General features: G+C 39.5%; 1 protein-coding gene and 1 long non-coding RNA gene across 3 annotated transcripts in view; both read left to right on the top strand.

Annotated features, from left to right (window-relative positions):
- Positions 1–24,581, top strand: part of LOC307268410 — a 205,138-nt gene that overhangs the window by 180,226 nt on the left and 331 nt on the right. Inside the window, exon 2 of the long non-coding RNA XR_013845456.1 lies at positions 23,231–24,581. This exon is cut by the window's right edge and continues 331 nt beyond it. This is a non-coding gene — a long non-coding RNA (uncharacterized lncRNA). The remainder of the gene's footprint in view (positions 1–23,230) is intronic.
- Positions 1,777–24,581, top strand: part of tspan9b (tetraspanin 9b) — a 52,142-nt gene continuing 29,337 nt past the window's right edge. Inside the window, exons 1-8 of one of the 2 annotated variants that reach the window (XM_080051028.1) lie at positions 1,777–1,914; positions 14,139–14,201; positions 15,260–15,379; positions 17,060–17,134; positions 19,196–19,291; positions 20,892–21,002; positions 21,597–21,680; positions 21,899–21,978. In XM_080051028.1, coding sequence (XP_079907154.1) covers positions 1,858–1,914; positions 14,139–14,201; positions 15,260–15,379; positions 17,060–17,134; positions 19,196–19,291; positions 20,892–21,002; positions 21,597–21,680; positions 21,899–21,970 — 678 coding nt within the window. In that variant the 5' untranslated portion in view covers positions 1,777–1,857 and the 3' untranslated portion in view covers positions 21,971–21,978. Of the gene's footprint in view, positions 1,915–14,138; positions 14,202–15,259; positions 15,380–17,059; positions 17,135–19,195; positions 19,292–20,891; positions 21,003–21,596; positions 21,681–21,898 lie in introns of both variants that reach the window. The other variant, XM_080051027.1, reaches the window with a different exon arrangement.

Genomic DNA, 24,581 nt, shown 5'->3' on the forward strand with positions numbered 1-24,581 from the left:
AAAGTTGTTGTTCGAATGATCTTTTTAATGAAGAATTATTCAAACAAAAACGGTTAAGGTGCAAATGTTTTTCCATTTTTATAATTTTCCAAACCTGGAAACAATTCTCATGAAATGCCATTCAAAGAAAGCAATACTGGAAAAATATACCAGGCAGGTTCTACAACTAAATTAGCCTACAACTTAAACTAGGAAAACCCTCAAGGAGACCATTCTAAACTGCAGTGTAGGGCCTACTGTTAACAACAAAGTCCAGAAGATGTGTTGACATACTTATCAACACAAACACAATCTGAGGTAGGTAACAATCATACGAAGAAGAGGGTATAGCCTGAGGCTAGGTCCATGGTCTGAGTAAGTGCTGCTGCATTCATTTGTTTTTGTTTTTTTCCGCGGTGTTTCGCATTTTGATGACGCAGCGGCGGTGCGACGCTGTGGTGGCATGTGTTGCCAGATTGGGTGTTTTTCAGCTACATATTAAGGGCTGTTTACGATGTCTTTTAGCGGGGGTTTTCTATGGAAATCTGGCACTCTAATGAACGATTGAACGACTGAATGAGCGCCGTTCACAAACGCCAGAATGAACGCGTTCGCAAAAACGTTCACGAGGCAGAAATACACACGTTCAGTTCACGTTCGCCCCCAATATGAACGAGTTCATGAACGATCGTTCATTGAACGCGTTCAGGCACAACACTGCCAAAGACAATACACACTTTGCCTCTTACAAGAGTAAGTAGCTCTGTTCCTATGGAGATATAAAGCGCTTATTGTAGGGGTATTAAAATGAACTTTTATTTTAATTTATTATATACTAATTATAACATACTTATGGATATGTCTACCAAGTCTGCTCTGAAAAATGCCATTTAATTCTGCACACTACATTGAATGTGCCCCAGATGAATAATCCAGTCGATAAATTAATCTTCAAATCATTTTAAAGATTACACATTTTACCATTTCTTAAAACAAAGCCTGTCAACACCCATGGGGGTAATGTAGTACATTCAAATAGGTCACATCCTTATCTCATGGCATTTTGTGAAAAAGTCACAACAATGTTATCTTTTGATTTGTTCAGATGAGACTGTTGTCAGGGTAAAACAATGCTTTGTAGACACGAGAGATATTTGCAATGCGTTGGTTTCAAAGCCTGAGGGGCTCGTCTTGAGCTTTTATTTGCTCATTCCTCTGGCAAGACATGAGGCGGTAGGTGGAGAGTGACAGGGTACACACACACACACACACACACACACACACACACACACACACACACACACACACACACACACACACACACGTGTAGTTTAGATTTTTTGTTAGTTTTTTCAAAAATGTCATGCTTACTTGGTCATATGAGAGAAAGAGAGAGAGAGAGAGAAAGAGAGAGAGAGAGAGAGAGAGAGAGAGAGAAGGCATCGTAGTAAAGACAAAAAGAGCAGTTATCAGGAAGAACCGAAGTATCATTTTCATATATATTCTTATGCCTTAATTTTATATATTTTTTTGTTTTGCCCCCAGTAAAGCCGTTTGAATTCCCTTGTGTCTGAATTGTGCTATACAAACAAACTTGCCTTGCTTAGGATAGGAAAAAGCAACCTGCTGCTTTTTCATATCCTAGACAAGGGAAGTGTGTTAGGGGAGAACAAGGTGTAATAAAGTAAAAAAAAAAAAGTCCACAATGGACACACCCTCATTCTACAGAAACAGGTAGAGCAGGCCGGTCTGTTTACCAGCCCTTGGGGGAGGGACGCTAGGCAGCTGCTGTCACTCAGTAGGCTTTAGTCACAGCGAGACTAGTGTGTGAGGAGCTACAGAGGAAGCACCAATAAATCGAATAAAAAAGGAAAAGCCATGGCTGTGAATAAGTGTGTCAAATACCTTCTATTCATCTTCAACCTTCTATTCTGGGTAAGTCGAAAGCTATTCTTTTAAAAATCATAACAAAAAAACCTTGACATTTATACACAGTAAATTCCCCAGTGTTAAATATGCAGTGTCAAACTCCATTAACTCTATCTGAGTTAATATAACAACAGCTGGAGTAGAATGCCTCCTAGTGTTGGTGTCAATTTCGGTAGTTAAAAATGGGGTGTAGAAAGTACTCTATAAGGCTTTAAATAACACTATACAGTGTATTTTTAACTCTATTTTGAGTTAATTTAACTCTAAAATTGTAACACTTTGAAGAAAGTTAATTTAACTCCAATTCTGAGTGGGACCAAATACACTCGGAAATAGTGTTAAATTTAACTCTTTTAGTGTTATTTTAACACTTCAAAATTTACTGTGTAGATGTGTATCGACAAGTGGGAATATTACAAAGAATTGTTTAGATCATACTTATGTTGTTTCTTTATCAGTGGAAGATTTTTTTGGTCTGTTTGTTTAATTTAAATAGTTTTGATGTAGGATGTTTTGATGCCTGGGTAAGTCGAAAGCTATTCTTTTAAAAATCATTACGAAAACGTCTTGACACTTTGAAAGGTGATGTATGTGTATGTATCAACAAGTGGGAATATTACAACAGATTGTTTGAAGGCTTTAGATCATGTTAATGTTGTTTTTTTCATCGTGGAATCATTTATTTGGTCTGTTTGTCTCTTTTAAATAGTTTTGATGTCTTGGTTGCACTATGTGTGTCATACCGGTCTATGAGGCAGACATTTTGGCTTTTAATTTAAAAAAACAGGTTATTCTATCATTTTACCTGTTTTCTGTCTGTTTTAGTCAAGTATTTGAGTCTTCATTTTTCCTTTTTCTTAATGTACGCATGTTTTTCATTTTTCTGTTCCTGTGTGTGAGTAGCTCTGGTGTAGCAACACTTGAAACTTGAAACTGCCAGTGGTTTAAAACCGGTTTTGTTGCCACTCTTTGTAACACACACACACACACACACACACTTGCTCAGTTTCAGGGCGTGGCTGACCGCTGGGCACTACACAATCAATTCTTAGACATGCTGCCTCATACATTCATTGAAATGGTACTAAACAAATACTATAGTAGTATTTCTAAAATGTAGTAAATGTTCAAGAAACAACAAACATGGCTTGGTCAAAAAGAGCTTGGAGTATCTTGTCGTGATATAAAGCAGAATGATACAGTGTTTAAAGCAAAAGGTTTATTTCAAAATAGCAAGGGTCCTCCGGAGGGTCACTGAAGGCCATATACAATGCGGGTAACTTGCAAAGAGTGACGCCGTTTTCTTAAAATCATCACACATTTAAAGAACATTTGCTCTCCAGGGGAGGAGACTAAATTACATTACATTGGAGAAGAGGCCGACAGTTCAAATATACATACTTAAGGGCGCAATTGCTCCCTGGGTGGTGGGAGACGTCTAAATGACATAACAGTGGAGGAGAGACAGGCTGTGAGGCAGACGGTTGAAATCTACATTGACATTGTAAACGTGGGAGGGGCAAGTTGATCAGAGAACAGTAGGGGGGGGGGGGGCTGTCTGTAACAGTGTGTTTATTCAAATGTATAGTCAGGCTGGCTACTCTCTTCAATGCTTTTCAGTTGTCAGTGTTTGCGTAATTCGTTCCATGGAAATTTGATTCTGCCCACTGCTTCCTGGGAGTGTTACATGTTGGTTAATCAATTGCTCAACTCAGTCATTTTGCATGAAGTTCTTGCTCAACACAAACCTCATGATAGTTATTGTCGCTGATCTGTTGCAACACTGTTGTAGGAATTCAGATTTTATCAATGTTATAGTAAAAAGTGGAGATTGCGCTTCAAATCAAATGAGGAACGTTAAAATATTTCTGAAACATTCTATTTTTTTTCCTCTGATGATCATAAATGACATGTAACAGCAAACGAGACCATCAGTGCAAAGAATGCAAAGATGGTCTTGATTGCTGTTACAGGTCATTTATGAACCTATAACCTCTAACATTTAAAAGTTCCTCGTAGGAGTTTAACTGCAGTTTGCGTACTAGCGTTCTCTAAACTCTTAACTGTTTAGATATCCCACTTCACACACTTCCTGTTTTTTGTACCAACTGCGTCAGAAATAGTCTAAACAAATGCAAGAATCCCCCATTTGCTCTGCTGTGTTTTGTTTACAACAGACCCTCCTGCTACCTGCCGAGGCTATATCCGTCTTCATCTCATGTTCCCCAGAAATGACGTTAAATCTATGTTAACTTGATTCAAACCACTCAGTGGACATGACGTTTTTGCCTAATGATGATGATAGTGTGTGTGTGTGTGTGTGTGTGTGTGTGTGTGTGTGTGTGTGTGTGTGTGTGTGTGTGTGTGTGTGTGTGTGTGTGTGTTTTGTGTGTGTGGGAGGGGCAGGGTTTGTTTACTGTAAAGCCTGTTGACCATCTGCTGGACATCACATGTTGAATTGAGCTCTGTCTCTGTGGAATCTCCCATGGAAAACATTTGTTGCTTAAAATCAATCCGTGTCCTCTTAGTCTTCCTCCTGAGTGCATTGCTGAATTTACCTGGGCACTGAGACAATGTCCTTAGTGGGTATACAGCATATGTTGGAAATCAATATAATGATATTTATAGTGTATGCACCACAATATGTGTGTATTGTCTTCATAAGATTGTGCTGAACGTTGATGATTGTATCTTGCTAAGAGTGACACCGGAATCTTAAAATCATCACATATTTAAGGCACATTTTCTCCACAGGGCGGGGGGTGCGGGGGGGCTGGGGGGGAGAGGGGGGAGACGTCTAAATTACATCACAGTGGGGTTGGAGGAGAGACAGGCTGAGAGGCAGACAGTTCAATATACATACATTGAAATTGTAAACATGGGAGGGGCAGGCTGACCAGAGAATCCGCAGGGGGCTGTCTGCATGGACAGTGTGTTTATTCAGATGTATAGTCAGGCTGGCCCATCAGCAGGGGCCACTCACACTAGGGCCGCTGCCCCGTGCCCGAGCTCATTTGCATACTAAAGCCCATCAGCAGGGGATGTCTTACAAGTTTCCCCCCACAAAGACAATACCTTAAGTGCCCTTATTATCACAAATAATAATAACAGCAACAATTTCAAAGTAAAATAAGAATACTTTTATCGAAATTTTCTCTAAACTTTTGTATTTGTTGATTTTACGTCATTACCTACATTGTGTCTACTTATTATAATTGTGTTTATCACTAGTTTTATTTGAGTAAAATAACTGAATACTTTCTATGATGACATCAGCCAATAAACTATAAGAAATTAAATGTACTGAAAGTCAAAGAGACCACCCACTCTCATGAGGCTCAGTCCTCGCCGCAGACCCGGTTAGAATCCGACCCGTGGTCTGTTTTCTGCATGTCTTTCCACTCTCTGCACTCTAAATAAAGCATTTAAATAAAAAATAATAATCCTAAAAATAAATGAATACTACTGACAAAAAGTCAATTGTATTTAGTTATAACAGCAACTGTACAAACATTACATTTGTTTTATCGTCATCCATCAGTGGGTTAAATGGTTGATGTTAGTTTCAGTAAATACATTCTGTGACCTCACCATTTAGAATACTTTACAAAACATCAGTGTATTAACTCATTTCGAAAATTTAGACTTCAAACAGCTCTCAAGGAAATTCTGTTAAACCTGCAGTGTGTAGAATTGGGGGTTTTATTTCCTAGCAGATTTTGTAGAAAGTAATTATAATATCCATAAGTACATTTAATTTAGTGCATAATAGCTGAACAAAAAAAAATTTGATTCTTTTTTTCCCCCTTAGAAAGGGTCTCATATATGTCCATATTTCTGCATATTTTGGACCAAGGCCTAGTGCCGCCATCTTGAAAGTGTCATAGTTGGAATGTCATCAGGTGCATTGTTTAACATTTAGAATTGTTCTTGTCCTTGAAGGCCACTGTAGCTTCTGTTGTTATTCGAAAGGGTTGGGGTTACCCACGGAGTGTTGCATTCTAGAACTTTGTAGAACTTTCTTGATGATGTCATATTCCACACTGCACCTTTAATACAGAACAAATATAATCAAGTAGTCTCTACAACTAAAATTTGAATTCCTTTTTTTTTTTTTAAGATAATTTTCAAGTGCAGTATATTTTCTGGGGTCCATTCACAAAAGGTGTTAGTTTGAAGAATAGAAATGAGTCTGCTGACACAGAAATGAGTTGAGGTGGATAAAGTATTTTATTAGGATAAAATAACCCATCGCCTGTGTCAGACCAGGCGGGCCAATTCCATTATTCCAACCTTCCTTCTGCCTGTGTGTCTGCATATTTTAACCTGATAATCTAAGTGAGCTGATTGGTCCTTAGGTCAAAAAGATCTGTCCTTCCTAACCCCTGATTGGTGGACCCTAACTATCTCCAACCTATACTGGTCAGAGGACATCTGTCTTAATCAATCCCTCGAGGCGATATCCCATGGGGCGCCAAGAAGTCTGATTCAGTAACTTTAGGACAATCCTTTTGGCCAATAAATTAGCTGGTAACTCTTGACCAGGCTGTCCTAATTTGCCCCCCACAAAGGATCATTTCCGAGTCTCCCTTTGTGTGCAATTTAAATGATCTACAGATCAGCCTGCAGGCTTCCTCAACTTAAGCAATCCACATTCCTAACTCTGCACACACATATACCCACGAGAGCTGCTCCTGGCTCCCCTTATAGTTAATTATGTATGTAATTAAGCAATCTCCTGATTATCAGTAATCTTAGAATGTGTCATAACGAAATACACTACACAAGCTTTATTGGATAGAACAGAGTTGAAATGGGGAGACACAAGAGAGAGAGAGAGAGAGAGAGAGAGAGAGAGAGAGAGAGAGAGAGAGAGAGAGAGAGAATAACCTGAAGTAAAGGTTTGCGGGTTGCATTTGAACCTGCGACCACTGTAATGAAGACCTGAGCAAATATGGTACACGCCCTGTCCACTACACCACCGGAGCGCCCCAAATTACTCTTTTTAAATAAGTAAAGGGCACCCTTTCTGTTGCATGAGATGACTCATCTGGTCTGTATTTTTTTAAACCTGTATGTTCATAGCAAAAAAAAATAAAAAATATTTTATTGTGTTGTCACATGGTGCACAAACCCCACATTCATAGTTTCCATCGGATGTTGAGGTGATAACAACTCCACCAGAGGCTTTTTTAATTGAATTTGTTTGTTGTTCTCTTTCGCTCCTGACCATAACTGTTGGCAACGACCTTTAAATGAAAACAACAGCTTTGTATGGGTGTGTTTTTTTTTTGTAGACCAGTTAGAAAGTCAGGAAATCACTCCTCCGCTGTACACTCCACATATATATCCAGCAATTGAAAGGGTTCCCGTTTGTCCACAACTTTGTTTCGGTACGCCACATGTTGATAGATGAACCGAGGCTAACATGACACAGGCCAGAGTCCAGCAATGGGGAGGGTACAAAAACCTGTGTAACTAACAGGTACATTTTAATTTATATAAATTCACAGGCACGGATAAGATTAACGAAATGCGGACGGGCCGTGGACACAATGGAGACATCCATCAGCCACACTCTCCCCCTGCTCGCCTACACACACACACACACGCACACGCACACACACACACACACACACACACACACACACACACACACACACACACCTTACTAGCCTCTCTTTGTGTGTGTTTGATCATGGGTGACGGGTCGGGTCACAGATCAAATATTAACGTGCAGGACTCTGACACACACTACTCCAGAACAAAGTCACTATGTTTCAAAGCTGTTGAAGTAATAAGTACAATGTGTTTTCCCCTTGAAAATAACTAAATGCATCTCTCCTTAAGTCAAAGACTGTAACAGTGTGGCACTTCTGTAAACGTATTGAAACGTGCCTGGGGGCTGGGCCATCATTCATGCATTCATCAGACTTTCCTGTCCTGTCTCTGCTGTTTAATACAGATAGGTTGTGTTTTCCACGGTGATGTGGAGTCTTAAACTTTCCTGTACCTGAATCTTAAATATCCCAACAGAGCAGCTCTGGGTTTATTTTAGCAACCAGTTGAATGTCGTCTTGCTCCTGCTCGTTTACTCGCCCGAGTGCATGATGTAGTGCGAGCATACATCGCGCTTGCTAGCAAATTAATTGTGCAACACTAAAAATATATATATTATTTTTTAATGTTTGTTTTAGTTTTTTATAAGTAGGTGTTTATTTCCTGGGCTCTTTTCATGTCAGTGCCCTCTGCTAGACAAGTGTGGAATTCCTTCTTTGTTTTGTTGGCTGCCCCCTAGCGGCTGGAGTGAGCATTTTGTTTTTTTCTTTAAAAAATCATAACTCCTCACAGGAATGGGCTAGAGACTTACTTTTTTTTTGACATACTCAGAAATTGATGCTCTACAAGTCGCGGGCCGGATTAAATCATCTCGCGGGCCGGATCTATGTTTGACACCCCTGCAATAGAGTGACCAACCCTGCTACGATTTCAGCCGGACTAACATGTTTATATGTATTTTTAAAGTCCAGGGGCCGTATTCACAAAACATTTTAAGGCTAAGAGTAGGTCCTAACGTGCTGATTTAGGAGTAACTCTCAAAAATAAGGGGCGTTTCACTCCTAATTTTAGGACTCCTAACTTTTTAACATAAGTGTAATTCACAAAGCATTTTAGCGCTAAAACTAGCTCCTAAATCTATGAAAAGCTAGGAGTCCTCGAGAGGACTCCTAAGTCACTAAGAGTAAATCACAGACACTCATTTGATGGCATTTCGGAGAGATTTAATGCTAGTGAGCTTTACAAAAGGTACTGTAGTGTATTTTGTTATGACACATTCTAAGATTACTGTAGTGTATTATGTTACTATACATTTTATATTAAGGTCTACTGCTACAGAGGAGACAAAGACAGTCAGCCTCATCTGGTAGGGGGCAAAGTCAGGGATGTCAGCTGCTTGAGTGAGGAAACCCTCAAGGCTGACCTGTAGATCATTCAAATTTCACACAAAGGTGACTGTCTTGTGAGTTAATCAAAGACAGTCTGGCTAAGAGTTAACAGTAGTTTATTGACCCTGGCCATCATCATCATCATCATCATCATCAGCATTGTCTTAAAAGTTGCTGAATCAGACTTCTTGGCCAACGTGACATATCGCCTCCAGGTAATGGTTAGACTCAGGATGTCCTCTGGGGGCCAGAGGGCAACCCAGATGTCCCCTGACTTATTAGGGTGGAGTTAGTTAGGGTACACCAATTAGGTGTTAGGAGGAGCAGGGCGTACTGTCCTAAAGAACCAAGGTTAAAACCGGCCACAATTCTAATAATAATAATAATACATTTTATTTATATAGCGCTCTTCTCTCCTTTTTTCTGGAAAAAGTCGGGTCTCAAACTAAGGAACTCTTCATAGCTTTTGGGTTTGTGTAGGTACGTCTATTAGTTTTTTGGCTACAAACACTTTAAATTCTTATTGGCTTCGTTTTGACTGCAGGATGAGTTTTGTTGTTTAAATAAAAAATAATTGTTCCTGAGACCTCCTCATCTGCATTCAACTGTGTCTTCTTCCATCAACTAACTACCAACATCGGCTTTCTGAGTAAGGACCAAGAAAATATACTGCAGTACCTTAATAGCTGTAAGGGTTTAATGATCTTAGTAAAGCTATGTTTAGAAAGTAGGTCTATAGACACATTTATATTTATTATATTTACATAAAAAATTATGTATTAAGTTCCTTTTCCTGCAGTTGCTTTGGGTTTACGATGCACTGAAAGTTACAGTTGGTGTCACGTTTGGGTTTAATTTGTTACTAGAGTAGGCCCATATGTGGAGCTTCCATCTCCTCCATTCCACAGGTCCGCTACTGTATAGCTGCGTGTCTCGCCTTTTTCCTTCCGCATGCACTTTACGATTTCGCCAGTTGTTGTTTCTAAATTGCGAATTTCCTGGTTTGTCGCTGTCTGACTATTGCGGCATAGTCCGCCGTTGAGGGAAATACAGTGAGAGTGCATGGCGTGCAGCTGTTCAATGAGGATATTTTTTCCGATTCAAATCATTGTAACATTTTAAATTAATAGACCTATGTGGCGCTATTGTAGGTTAATTGTGAACGAATGTGTGGGAAACCCTGCAGTATCTTGGTTTCATGTTAAATCAGTGTCACTTGTCATTAATTGTATATAAAAACTCTTCACTTTAATACAGCGACACGATATGGATATCTCCCACAGTGTTTCTATCATAAACTCACTCTTAGCTCTCATTCCCTCTCAGCCAATCACTGTGGGCATAGAAGGTATGAACATGACATCATCCATAGCAACAGGGTCAACACCGCCCTCTAGACTTAGCTTAGGAGTCCCTCCCATTCCTTAGTAAAAGTTGGTCTTATCAGCTTTGTGAATAGGTTTTAAGAAATTACTCCTTACTAAGAACTTTTAGTGCTCCTTAGGAGTACTCTTAGCGCTAAGATAAAATGTTTTGTGAATACGGCCCCAGATTCAGTTGGACTTACGCAACAAATCAATTGTCTCTAAAGGCATGTTTAATCATACTGACTGAAAGCCTGAAGTACCAGGGGAAAATATGGAAAGAAATTTAAAGACGAATCAGAGATGGGGGGAAAAAAGTCAAATGAAGAGACAGAAATAGAAAAGGCCGGCTAAGAGGTTTCAGTTTTTGTTATCTTTACTGTCTCTGTTGTCTGTTGACTGATGCGGGTTTTTCCCCTCAGGCAGTGTTACCACCAACACACGCTCAGTGTTTGTGTTTGATATCAAAAAATGTCAAATTCTCGCACTCAAAACTCTGGCCCTGCATTCCAAATCACATTTTTTTATTTTACTATACTACATACTAAAACACGCTATACTATACATATGCAATTGTACGTAGGCCTATTGTAGGAAATCCTGGTATTTTTTGGCATAATGCATGTATTGGTACATCCTTAATATTTTTCTGGCATACTACTTAGTATGGGATTATGTGGATTGGAACACAGGGTGAGGTTGGTTCCTCCGGGATCTATCGATAACTATAGGAAGGATTTAAATAAGACATCTCTCTGTGTGTCTGTCCTTTCAAAGTTTCTTGCCAACTTTTCATCCAATCAGGAGGTCAGACATGGAAACAACCATTATAGTGAAGTTTTTTTTTAAGATAATTTTTTTTATTGGACAGTTTTGTAGAGACAGAGATGAAACGTGTCAGAGAGGGGAATGACATGCGGAGAACTGACCCGGGCTGGATTCTAACCCGGGTCTGCTGTGAAGAGGACTGAGACTCTATGTGCATGGGTGAACTTTTAACCGCCTTGAAGCACTGAACTCAAAACTCACTGGTTGCACTGGTTTCGTTGGTCAGGTGTGTATGTTTGAGTTAGTGTGACTCAGAGAGTACATTCAAATCCTAAACATGCTCTTTATCTACTCTGCCTTCCAGAGAAAAAGAGTATACATAGTCTGAGGGTGTGGCAGCGCTTCATGTGTGTTTATTGATAGCATTGTAAGCTCAGGGCGCAGGTCATGTCCTTCTTTTGTATGTCGTCTGTGTTTCCGTTGATTCAGAAGTGAGAATTTATTCATTTATCATTTCTTCTTTGATGTAACACTTAATGTAGCCGTCAGTGGTTATATTTCAGTGAATGCTTAAATGTAACACAAAGTAAAAGGGAAATAGACAATAAGGCAAATCAAATAAAATAGAACTTAAAACAAATACAAGGATATTTGAAATGTCCATGAAAGAGTTTTTTTTCCTCTTGGGAGTATCTCTTCAGTACTTTTCAGCTCTTCGGTGTTTGCGTAATTCGTTCCATGGAAATTTGATTCTGCCCACTGCTTCCTGGGAGTGTCCCATTGAAACCAATGTTCCATGTTGGTTAATCAATTGCTCAACTCAGTCATTTTGTATAAAGTTTTGATCAATGTTATTGTAAAAAGTGGAGGTTGCGCTTCATATCAAATGAGGAACTTTAAAATATTTCTGAAACATTCTATTTTTTTTCTCTGATGATCATAAATTACATGTAACAGCAAACGAGACCATCAGTGCAAAGAGAACGCTATTTTTATATAGTTTTTCTTAATGCCTTTGTCATGGGTCTGAATCCCCACTAACTCAGAATTAAATGTTTTACGATTGGAAAAGCCTGTGTTTATGGACTTATGGACGCTGCTAAAATAAAGTCACATTCCTACAGGAAAGGGGGCCGACTACTAACCACAAGGTTGCCGGTTCAATCTCCGACACCGGACAGGAGGATGTTAGTAGTAAAACTAGTAGTAGCTGCTATTAAATCTACGCTGCCCGCCATCTCTACTAGTGTGTCCTTGAGCTAGACACTTAACCCCAAACTGCTCCAGGGGCGCTGTACTATGGCTGGCCCTGCGCTCTGACCCCCTCCGAAGTGTGGGAACTTGAGAGGGGAGATGCGAAGAAGTAATTTCGATATAGCTTGTGTAAATTGACAATTAAAGAAACTTAACTTGACTTAAAATAAATACATTACCTCATGGCCATGCATCCTGCCGCGAACAACAAACTATGACCAACGGTATGTAGACGAACCTGTTCATATTGTGTATTGTACCTTCTTGAATTTGAGCCACTGTTAATGGTGTTAATGGTGTTAATGGTGTTAATGGTGTTAATGGTGTTAATGGTGTGGGCCTGTTAGTTTCAATGAAGGAACATCCTAAGTGTTATTTCAGACAGCAGTGTGCTTTGTGTCAACGGGACAATGGCCCCTGTGTATAAAAACAGCTTTGTCCCGAACTGGTTTTCCCAGTTTGCTGTGGGGGAACTGGTCTTACCAGCAGCCAGATAATACCTTTTAAGATGAACTGGGTCATAGACAGTGGCTGTGTTGGAAAAGCCCTACTAACGTCCTCCCTCCTACATACTCAACATGTATATACTACATACTGTCTACTTAAAAGCTGGGGTATGTGATTTCTGATTGATCAAAGTTAACATGAGTTTACACTTTGACCAATCAGGGCGAGGCTCCGATTCTCTGTTCTTATTGGCTTTTGGAACTGTCCATTCACTTTGGCACCGACTTTGTTGGTGTAGAGCGTGTCAGGGAGGGACCATAGGGGAGGGACCAAAGAGAACAAGTGGAGCGGTTGAGGTATTTGGATTCAAATCTCTATCCCAACTGCTATTTTCTCCCCAAATCCTCCACCCCAGCTTTAACCATCGATTGTGTGGTTCGTCGGACCATTTATAATGAAGGGATGTACCCTGTGTTACAAATGGCATACAGTACATCATTTTACTACGTACTACAGCTGACACAATACAAAGTAGGTCATTTGCATGCTGAAGGCAATACAATGGGGGCATCATTTTACTATTTTATTTCATCATAACATGCCTGAACTTGCCTCTTGCTCATACTGTATATGTCGCAATGCCAATGTATTACAAAAAAGCTGCTGATTTCCACACTAACAATCATGACCGGATGTAGTAGGCATCTGGGTATTTCTTTCAGCATGTTGCATCTTACCACATGTATTGGGACATCCTAAATCTCTGTTCTACCATACTATAAAGCAGGGAAGTATGGGGATTGGAACGCAGAACGCTTTTCTGTGAATTTGTGTAGTTTAAGTTGCTGCAGGTTTTTGTAGGATAACAGTTCATGGTTGTGTTGTGAAGCTCTGTGCCGAAGGGGATAGGGATTGTGCAAGTGTCTGTGCAGGCAGATATGGATTCTGGGAGAATAGCCAAGGACGGTTAAACTGTCCCGGCCACTGTGATAAGAAATGACAGCTGCGTCTGATATCAAATATTGAGCTTATAATATCAGAGTTTGAAAGTAGACGGGGCTCTTTTCCCTGCACGCCCCCCACAGAGGATACGTCTGTCTGTTTCCTGCATGTACCGAGAGCCTGCTAATTATGTGAGTAATTGTTTGTCCTGTTAAGAGAAATAATAAACTGACCATCTAGACCAAACCGGATTCTCAATGATTCATTTACCCACGTCATTTTCTCCACCAGATGTCGCTAGATTCTCACCAATAAACTTGTTGCACAGTTTGTATAATACATCTCTCTCTCTCTCTCTCCACCTCCCCTCCCTCTCTGTCTGTCTCCCTCTCTGTCTTTCTCCCTTTCTCCCCCTCAATCTCCCTCCCTCTTTCTCTCTCCTTCTCTCTCTCTGTCCCTCTCTCTCTCTCTCTCTCGCTCTCTCTCTCTCCCTCTCTCTATTCTACAGATCAGTGGTTGCATTATCCTGGGCGTGTCCATCTACCTGAAAGTCAGCAAGGATGGAAACAAGGTGAGGTTATTGTCCTGATAATCTACCTAACCTAATAACCTGTCATCTTTATTTTATATATTTATTTCTATTCATATTTTTTCATTCACTTTTCTCATGTCTATTCTATATACTTGATGTATTTTAATCTTGATGTATTTCATGCCCCTGTAAAGCACTTCGAATGGCCTTGAGTCTGAATTGTGCTATAGAAATAAACTTGCCTTGCACCTTCTTTGTTAGTGACTATACATCCAAAACTAATGTGGAAAAATATGAAAGAATCCACCATTAGCTTTCATATTATGTGTGTTAACCAAACTGTGGGCCCTGCTGCTGTAAACAACAACAACAACAACAACAACAACAACAGTGAAACAGTAACTTTTCAGGAAGCTTTCTAACTTCACACAGTGTTCCAGGGATCACATTTTACTGTGAGGAAAGTTTGTTGAACAAGGGGTGTAGGGGAATACATAATAAGCGTTGGCTTCCTCCCACTCCTTTTTTGGACGTAGACACTACATTTATTTTATAAAAATAGTTTATGACACTTTATAATTATTGTTGTTTCATGTTATGTGTATGTTATATGATGTGTCATACTTGCTTTTTTTTTAATTGTTTTGTTCGAAATTAAGACGAAATGAATGAAATGAAAAAAATCTTACATCTTACGCTGCTCTTCGTGAGCTTCCCACTCTTGACTCTTTTAAAAAACGTCTTAAAGTATGGCTGCTGGAATCTCAAAACTGTTCAAACAATCTATCATAGATTTTTATTTTTTAATTTTTAATTTTTTTAACATTATTTGAATAATTGTTTTTACTCACTTATTCTGTCGGTTGCATGTTTTTTTTTGTTTTTTTTTTATTTCCGTTTTTATTTATGAGTACATACACGCGTATGTTTGTTTTATGTGATTGGTGTCGACCAATCAAGGGACAAAGGATGCAAATCAGCACTTGCTACAATCCTGTATATTTACATGTTAAATGTCTATTAATATGCAATGTCCCTTTTTAAATAAATAAACTTAAACTTAAACTTAAAATACTGTAACATTTTCTTGTCCCTAGCTCACGAATGACTCCATTCCTGGTGTCAACCTGTTGATTGCCATCGGAGTGATCATCATGGTTCTTGGGTTCCTGGGCTGCTGTGGAGCCATAAAGGAAAACCGCTGTCTGCTGATGCTGGTGGGGAAATCACATTATCTTTTTCTATGTGTGAATCGAGCTCAAAATTCAAGTTACAATGTGTTTATGTGGCACATGATTAGAAACAAATGAGTGAGTGATTTCTTCTTATGAGCCGCTACCTGTGTGTGTGTGTGTGTGTGTGTGTGTGTGTGTGTGTGTGTGTGTGCAGCCTAGATTCTGTAAACTGACATGTTGATAGCCTATGGTGGGCCTCAATCTTTAGGTGCCAGTTTACAGAGCCTAGGCTGTGTAATAAACAAGATATTTTTCAGCACACATGCAGTACAGACAGGTAGCGGATCATATGGAGGTATTCCATCTATATAGGGGAAGGTGGGGTGATTTGTGCATTTTGGAAGTCGCAAAACCCCTTGTTTCTAGAAAACCGTGGAAGAAATTGGAAATGTGACCACATATTTAAGAAGAGCCATCCATTTGACTCATCCTGTAAAGAAGGGAGACACAAGGAATAAGATATAAGCACATTTAAGCTCAAAAAACTGTGTTTTGCCTTTCAAAGTAAAATTTCCATGATCAAGGTTTTTTGATTATTGTGTCTGAACAATTATAGACACGTTTGAAAACATTTGACACATGTTTTAGTGCTTTGGTATGCTACACTTTGAGTCTATATAGTTAGCACAATGTCAACCCTAAATTGCTGCATCATGCCTATTATCCAAAATTCTGGGGATGGGGTGATTTGTGCGCAAGGGCCTGGGTGAGTTATAAGTAAGTAAGTAAGTAAAATGTATTTATAAAAGCACATTTATGACAGTTTGCACTGTCCAAAGTGCTGTACATAGTGCATTCAGTAGGTAAACAATGAAGGTAAAATAACAATAACCAAAATAAAAGACGTAAAGCCCATACATCCACATAAACACAGATAGTAGTGCAGAGGTAAGTAAGTAGTGCAGAGGTTAATGGGGAGGAAACACCAGGGTGTACATATGGGTTTTGAGCCTTGATTTAAAGGCAGAAATGTAGGGGGAATCACATTTGTCAGGTGGCAGTTGGTTCCACAAGCATGGAGCAACTAGTGCAAAGTACATTTCTGAGAGTTGTGCCAGTGGCATGGCTGTATACGCTGGTCACCAAAAGAAAGTGATTGTCTACAGTAGCTCAGAAGAGAGTGACATCTCAATTCCACTTAACGACACCACTGATGAGAGTTCAGATGGCCAGAAAGATGATGATGGTGACTTTGTCATTGTGACACAATGACGCACAAATCACCCCACTACGTGGGGTGATTTGTGCGACAAGACAACTTTTTTTCCGAAAGCTATATTTCTTAAACAGTTTATTCCAGATACAAAGTTTTTATTGCCAGGGATGCACAACATCCTGAAATATATGTACATATTTGAGTTGGAGACATAACTGTCAAGGCCTCACTTTAAAATCACTTTGAGTAAAAAGTTGCACAAATCACCCCACCTTCCCCTATCCATTTTTCCGATTTGAAAAAAAAAATTATTTTGACAACAAGCATTCTCCAGAATCACTGACTTCACCTATACATTTCAGCTGTAACTTGAGAATTGGAAGCTGAACTCAGTTTCTCAGCCAATAATATACTGTATACAACCATTTAATTAAATTGTGTTAAAGATGTGTCATTTTCATATAATAAGACGAAAGAAAATCAAACCAACTTCTTTTTTCCATCAGTTCTTCGTCAGTCTCCTCATCATCTTCATTCTGCTGGTGGCGGCGGGAATCCTGGGAGCTGTGGCCCAGGATAAGGTAAACATATTTATATTTATATACAGTGCTGTGTGAAAGTTTGTGAACCCCTTGAGCCTTTTGGAATTTTATTTATTTTAACCATTATTAATTCATTTTTATCAATACCAGTATTTTTTATATGAAATAACAGATGTTTGTTTATCAATTCAACATTTTTCTTTTCCAGAAATCAATTGTTAAAACAGATAAAACTAATTATTTGACAACTGTTGTATGTGCAAAAGTTTGTGAACCCTGAGCTGCATTGCTTAAATCGAGCAAGGTAAACACAATCAGATGGGCCAAATTGAGCGATGAAATGGACCAATGTAGTGAGAGATCTTTAGGGAAGAAATTGGGCGGCACTAGATAAAACAAAGATAAAACCAGGTCAGTTTAGGCTCACCAAACTGAACCCATACAGGTCAGACATGCTAAAAGGGGAAAGGAAATCTAAGGGGATCTCATGAATAGAGTTTTGATGTTGCACATTTGTCTGGGGACAGCTATAAATTCATATAAAAAAAGTTTGAGCTCCATCGGTCCACCATGAGGCAAATCATCTACAAATGGAGAGCTTTAAGAGTGACTTAACATCTGCCTAGAAGTGGACTTCCTTGAAAAATATCCTCAAGCGCCACAAGAAAAGGGATTTTTCAGGTAAAAGCCAACCCACACATTACATCTGGAGATTTGCCACCACCATTCTTCACTTTCGAGAAGGTTCTCTTGGTGGTAGGCAGAGTTGCGTTTTTGCTCAAACATGGCGGTTTTGGTTATGACCAAACAGTTAAATTTTGGACTAATCTGTCCACAGAATAAGACTTCAGGTATCTCCAAGTGCTCTCTGGCAAAGCTGTGACAAGCAGTTTTGTTCTTTTTTGAGAGCAGAGGCTTTTTCAGCAACCCTCCCATGAAAGCCATGTTGACTGAGTTTTCTTCTTATTGTTGAACCATGCACATCTGTCCCAGATGCTGCAAGAGAGGTCTGCAAATCACCAGATGTAATGTTTGGGTTGGCTTTTAACTAAAACATAACTTTTCTGGTGGTGCTTATGGATATTTTTGAAGGAAGTCCACTTCTAGGCAGATGTTCAGTCACTCTTAAAGCTCTCCATTTGTAGATGATTTGCCTCACGGTGGACCGATGGAGCTCAAACTTTTTTTGAATTAATTTATAGCTGTCCCTGTATGGGTGGGTTCAGTTTGGTGGGCCTAAACTGACCTGGTTTTATCTCTGTTGTATCTAGTGCCGCCCTAGTTCTTCCCTAAAGATCTCTCACTACATTGGTCCATTTCATCACTCAATTTGGCCCACCTGATTGTGTTTACCTGCTCGATTTAAGCAATGCAGCTCAGGGTTCACAAACTTTTGCACATACAACAGTTGTCAAATAATTTGTTTTATCTGTTTTAACAATTGATTTCTGGAAAAGAAAAATGTTGAATTGATAAACAAACTTCTGTTATTTCATATAAAAAATACTGGTAATGATAAAAATGAATTAATAATTGTTGAAATAAATAAAATTCCAAAAGGCTCAAGGGGTTCACAAACTTTCACACAGCATTATATATCGTGACTTATTTCGCTGTTTAAAAATAATCACGGTCCTTCGGGATTGTGGCGTTTTCACACGCTCCCCCCTTTGGTTCCAAAAGATAAAGGCCTGAGATCATCCATCAGCTTCACAATATTTACTTTACAAAACAAAAGAAAACATGAAAGATCAAGAAGCTTTTTGTTTGTTTGTTGTTGGGAGGATAAGTGGGGCGACTGTGGCTCAGGTGGTAGAGCGGGTCGGCCGATGATCAAAGGGTTGGAGGTTCGAACCCCGCCCTGCCACCTGTGTCATGGTTGTTGTGTCCTTGGGCAAGACACTTCACCCACCTTGCCTCGTGTGAATGTCGATAGTTAGCCTGCTGCTATCGGTGTATGAATGTGTGTGTGAATGGTAACATAGGAAAGGAAAAACAGGTCTCCCTTGAAAAAGAGTCTTCGGTCTCAATGGGATTTACCTGTAGAAATAAAGGTTAAAAAAAAAAAAAGTGTAAATGTATTTTGTTTGGTCTGTGCAGGTGAAGGAGGCGTTGAAGGACAGTCTGAAAGAGAAGCTCCCACTCAAAGATCAACCAGAGGATTTTAAGAACGACATGGACAGTATGCAGTCTGAGGTAACACACACACACGCACGCACGCACGCACACACGCACGCACACACACACACACACACACACACACACACACACACACACACACACACACACACAAGCACACACACACACACACACATACACACACACTCTTACACTTCTATCATTAGCCCCTTTTACACAGAGATTGCGGCATATTGACGGAACAACATCACTCCAAAATGCCGGCTTTGCTTGCTTCTGTGTTATTTACACAGAACCAAGCAACGCCGGCCTGCTGGCGCATCAGTAGCTCCTTTTACACAGCGCTCCGGAATGAAAGAGGTGCTTGTAAACAGCGTCAGGTGTGACGTAAACATTTAGCGCCGCGCCGGTCAGCTGCTTTGCAACAACAACACTGGCTGGTGAATTGAGAGCAGAAGTGCTGGAGCTTGCAGTAAGAGGGCCGTATTTTACTGTCCCCACGATGTGCCGGTTGATCTCGCTACGCGCTGAGTCCAACATCACTGGGACAGTTAACCAAACTGACTAAATCAATCCGCTTCACCTCTTCACGTCTTGAGTTGTGTTAGCAAAACAGTAGCTCTGTGGCTAACAGCTGAGCCGGAGCCTTCAGTCAGCTGAAGCAGACAGTCTAGCGGGGCGAGCAGACTATTCCCCCGTTACTAGGTCAAGCTGAACAAGAGCCCTCCGCTGCGCGTCGTGCTCCTGCTTCAGCTTGTCGGTCTTTATTTCTAGCAAGTGACCCGTTCGCTATACTTTATCCCTTACTTAGCCTAGCCTAGCTTTCCCATTGTAGGCTACAACTTCTCCTGGGCAGAAATAGACTCATACACTCTGCAAAATGAAGCGCGGGGGTTTGGATTGAGCAACGGACCTCATGATCAGATAGATTATACGCCGTTCCTTTTATTTGGTGATTTTTACGGGGCATCAGGCCGCCGTAATGTTAAACACACGTCCTTCAACTGCTACCATGGTCGCATGTTTAGAACGTAGGCTATGGAACGTCAAACGCCCCCCTGTTCCGCAACAACAAGCTGGAGCATTTAAACAGAGAGGCGGAACTGATAGTGTCGGGAATCTTACTACCCCCCGAGGTAGTAAAATTCCCGGAACAATCTCTCGCAGCTTTCTTCCCTCGTTCCGCAACTGTCGCATTTAAACAGCAGGGCGGAGGGCCGAAAGGCCGGCATATTCCCGGCTTTCACTGGCTGTGTAAAAGGGGCTAGTGTGAGGACATCCATTGACATAATGCATTCCCTAGCCCCTTACCCTAACCATCAAAACTAAATGCCTAACCCCAACCCTTACACTAACCCTAACATAAACCTAATTCATACCTGAACCTTAAAACCTAGTGTTAACCCTCAAACAGCCCTTTAAAGGCCTGTCCTTAAAACCTAGTGTTAACCCTCAAACAGCCCTTTAAAGGCCTGTCCTTAAAACCTAGTGTTAACCCTCAAACAGCTCCTTTAAAGGCCTGTCCTTAAAACCTAGTGTTAACCCTCAAACAGCCCTTTAAAGGCATGTAATTAGTAATTTGAGTAGGAAGAATCGTAAGCATAAGAAACCCACATAATAATGAACTCTGAGATGTGTTGTTGTATTTCCTTCTCAGCTGCAGTGTTGTGGTCTCATCGACGGGCCGTCGGACTGGGACACAGTTCCCGCCTCGTGCAAATGCAACGCCACCGTGACGGACTGCATCCCCGGCACCAACTACAACACGGTGAGATTACACAGAGATTCAGAGATTTTTTTTTTTTTACGTTTTTTTGGGAATTTTTCATGTTTTATTAGACAGTGTGGAGAGATGAAATGGGACAGACAGAGAGGGGAATGACATGCAGAGAACGACCCGGGCTGGATTCTAACCCGGGTCTGCTGTGAAGAGGACAGACAGACAGACAGACAGAGAGGGGAATGACATGCAGAGAACGACCCGGGCTGGATTCTAACCCGGGTCTGCTGTGAAGAGGACTGAGACTCTATGGGTGGGGGGCTTTAACCGTTACACCATAAGCCCCGAGAGCTTCAGAGTTTGACTGAACAACTTGGCAATTTACAGAGCCTAGGCTGTGTATTAAAACTGGATTTCTTTTCATACACTCATATACAGTACAGACAGGAGGTGGATCATGAGGAGATATTCACTCATTTCACAGAAAGGAATTTGACAACAAACATTTTCCAGAATCACTGACACAACCTTTAAACAAAAAAAAGAAAATGTTTTCGTATTAGTGCCTCAGTTAAAATAATATTATAATTATTTCAGTTATAATAAGATTGTTATTCATGATGTCGTGGTTTCTTCTTTCAGCCCTGTTCCACTAAAATCATCGAACTGATGGAGAAAAGCATGAAAATCGTGCTGGGAATCGCCTTTGCCATCGCTGCCTTGCTGGTACGTCAACACGCGCACGCACACACGCACACACACGCACAGATATATATTTTGGAAAAATCGGTTCAGCATTAATGTAATACCTATATTTATAGTGTATTTCACATTTCATATCACAATTTATTCACCAGAAAAATACACATTAGCAATGAATGAATAAATAAAATTCATTTAAAAAATGAAATTAAACTGATTTTTATTGTTTTTTTTCTCTGCAGATTTTCGGCATGGTGTTCTCCATGATGCTCTACTGTCAAGTCAGCAGGAAGGACGGTGCCACCACTGCTTAAACACACACACACACACACACACACACACACACACACACACACACACACACACACACACACACACACACACACACACACACACACACACACACAGCCTAACAGCAGTGCCGAAATGACCCTCTTAACCTTGCACCATGTACTGTTAATGCTACTGTAACATAACTTGTGCTTTTACTTTGAAGGAACACGCTAATATTTTGGTTGGGATTTTGTGACATTAAATCAATTATTACACAGTCTGGTCTGAACTGTATGGAATCTAATTTGTGACTAAATTTGTGCAAATTTAATTATAAATATCTGGGGAAAAATGCTGCATATGAAAATTTAATATATATGATATAAATTAGGGGAATGGGTGTAAAATTAACCATAACCAATATACAGAAAAATTACAAAGAAATTGGTTTCTAATTAACTTAATTATTAAATTTTATTTTTGAAATACATTTTTGTTTTCAATGATGCACATAAATATAAAGTGATACTGTATATATAAGGTAAATAGTTTATTACCCTAGTAAAGTATATCCTATTGTTGTTTATTGTCTTAGTAAACAGAAAAAAATTGCCAAAAATATCAGTGTGGCCCTTTAACTGTACAGAACATTGCATGGACATCTTAAAGGAATACTTCACCCATACGGAACCGGCGTTCTGTCATTATAAAATTGCTATTATGATATAATGAATGAGGTTTTTCTTCCCTTGGCCCAGCTGTCCTGTTAATCCTAACCCTACATTTGACCATGTGTGATGTCACATGTAAAATGTAGGGTTTGACAGTGAGACCATAAAACACTCTTTCTGCCTTTTCTCAGGCTAGGATGAACCGATTTCTAAAATGTTTGCACATTTATAGGATCTCAGAGTTCAATACACCGTCATATTCCCACCGGTGAGGTAGGTCTTTAATAAACACATGTCAAAACCAAACTATATAAAAATTAATACCAGACTGTTTCCATTCACACTGTGGCCACAAGGAACAAAATGTATGAAAATGATTGTTAAAGGTGCAGTGTGTAATATCTGAATATTTAGTGGCATCTAGTGATGAAAGTTATAGAATGCTTACCCCTCCCTTTAGAGGAGAATTTACAGAAGCTACGGTGGCCTTCAAGGACAAGAAGCTATAGTTACTAAAGATGGCATCATCCACTACTGCCTCAAGTCTTTCCACAATATCAAGTGATGAGGTGAAGATGTATTTAGTTATTTATTCTATAGTACTTCTTCTTCTTCTTGGTCTTCCAACAGCTGCATTTCCCCAGGACGCCCACTATATATTAAAACGCATACAGCCGAAACAAAATAAAAGAGATTATACTCTTATTAAAACATACTCACCATTTTATATTCCATATCTACCAAGTCTGTTCTGATAACATGCCGATAAATTCAACACACTGCACCTTTAAAGATACATAATTCAAAATCACAATCAAGTTGTTAAGGCTTCTCAGTATGGAAGACCAATACTGTCAAAACCGAGGATGAAGGCCTTTGCACAACGGTTGGTTTTATTGGTGCGATTAATTTGCGCTTTATTAATAATTACCGAACGTATACAGAGTCAATACAAGCTTCCACACCAGCGCCGTCATTTTGCTTCGCGAATTTGTGGCTTTTATTTTTTCGAAACAGAGTTAGATTTTTGTGAGACGCGTTGAAATTCACATTCCAAATTATTTCGCTTTTTCATGCCGTTAATTCGCGTTACGCCTGATGTGCACCTGCCTTAAAGGGACACTGTGTAACATTTTAAGTAATGTATTAGCTAAAATCAATATCATCATTCATAAATATGTCCTCATTGGTGTAAAATCACCTCTGCCAATAATCTGAATTATCCTCCTGAGCGGAGAATTACAAATATTAATATTACATTTTGTACATTGAGAGGGTAAGTTTTACGGAGGCATCCATGTTGGTTGGAATGTCATCAGGTGCATTGGAATGTTTGGAATTTAGAATTGTTCTTGTCCTTGAAGGCCACTGTAGCTTCTGTTATTATTCAAAAGGGGTGGGGTTACCCAGGGAGCGTTGCATTCTAGAACTTTATAGAACTTTCTTGATGATGTCATATTACACACTGCAGGTTTAAGTATAATAAAAAAAATACTACATTCTCTTTCAAGTTATAACTTTCTTCATATGAATGATTTAGACATAATTAAACATGCCATATTCCCATGATTAGAACACTTGACAAAACTTTTTAGAAGATTTTTTTTTTATCAATGTATGTATTCTGTCTGGTTGAGTGAAACATGCTTATAATCAAATTAATTAAATCACCATAAAGTAATGAATCATGGTTTTGTGTGATATACAGCTCTGGAAAAATGTAAGAGACCAGTCTGGATTTTTCTTAAATCTTCATCTCTACATTACTTAATTGAAAATGCTCTTTAATGACAATATTTTTGGGGGGGAAATTTGGTAGAAATGTTGTCAGTAGTTTGTAGAATAAAACCAAAACGTTCATTCTACTCAAACATATGCTTATACATAGTCAAACGAGAGACACTGAATATTTGGAGTGGTCTCTTCATTTTTTCCAGAGCTGTATGAGAGTTGTATTTTAATGTGTATGTTTAAAATGCAG

The sequence above is a fragment of the Ammodytes marinus genome (assembly GCF_949987685.1).
Source record: "Ammodytes marinus genome assembly, chromosome: 22".
In the NCBI taxonomy this organism is placed as follows: Eukaryota; Metazoa; Chordata; class Actinopteri; order Uranoscopiformes; family Ammodytidae; genus Ammodytes; species Ammodytes marinus.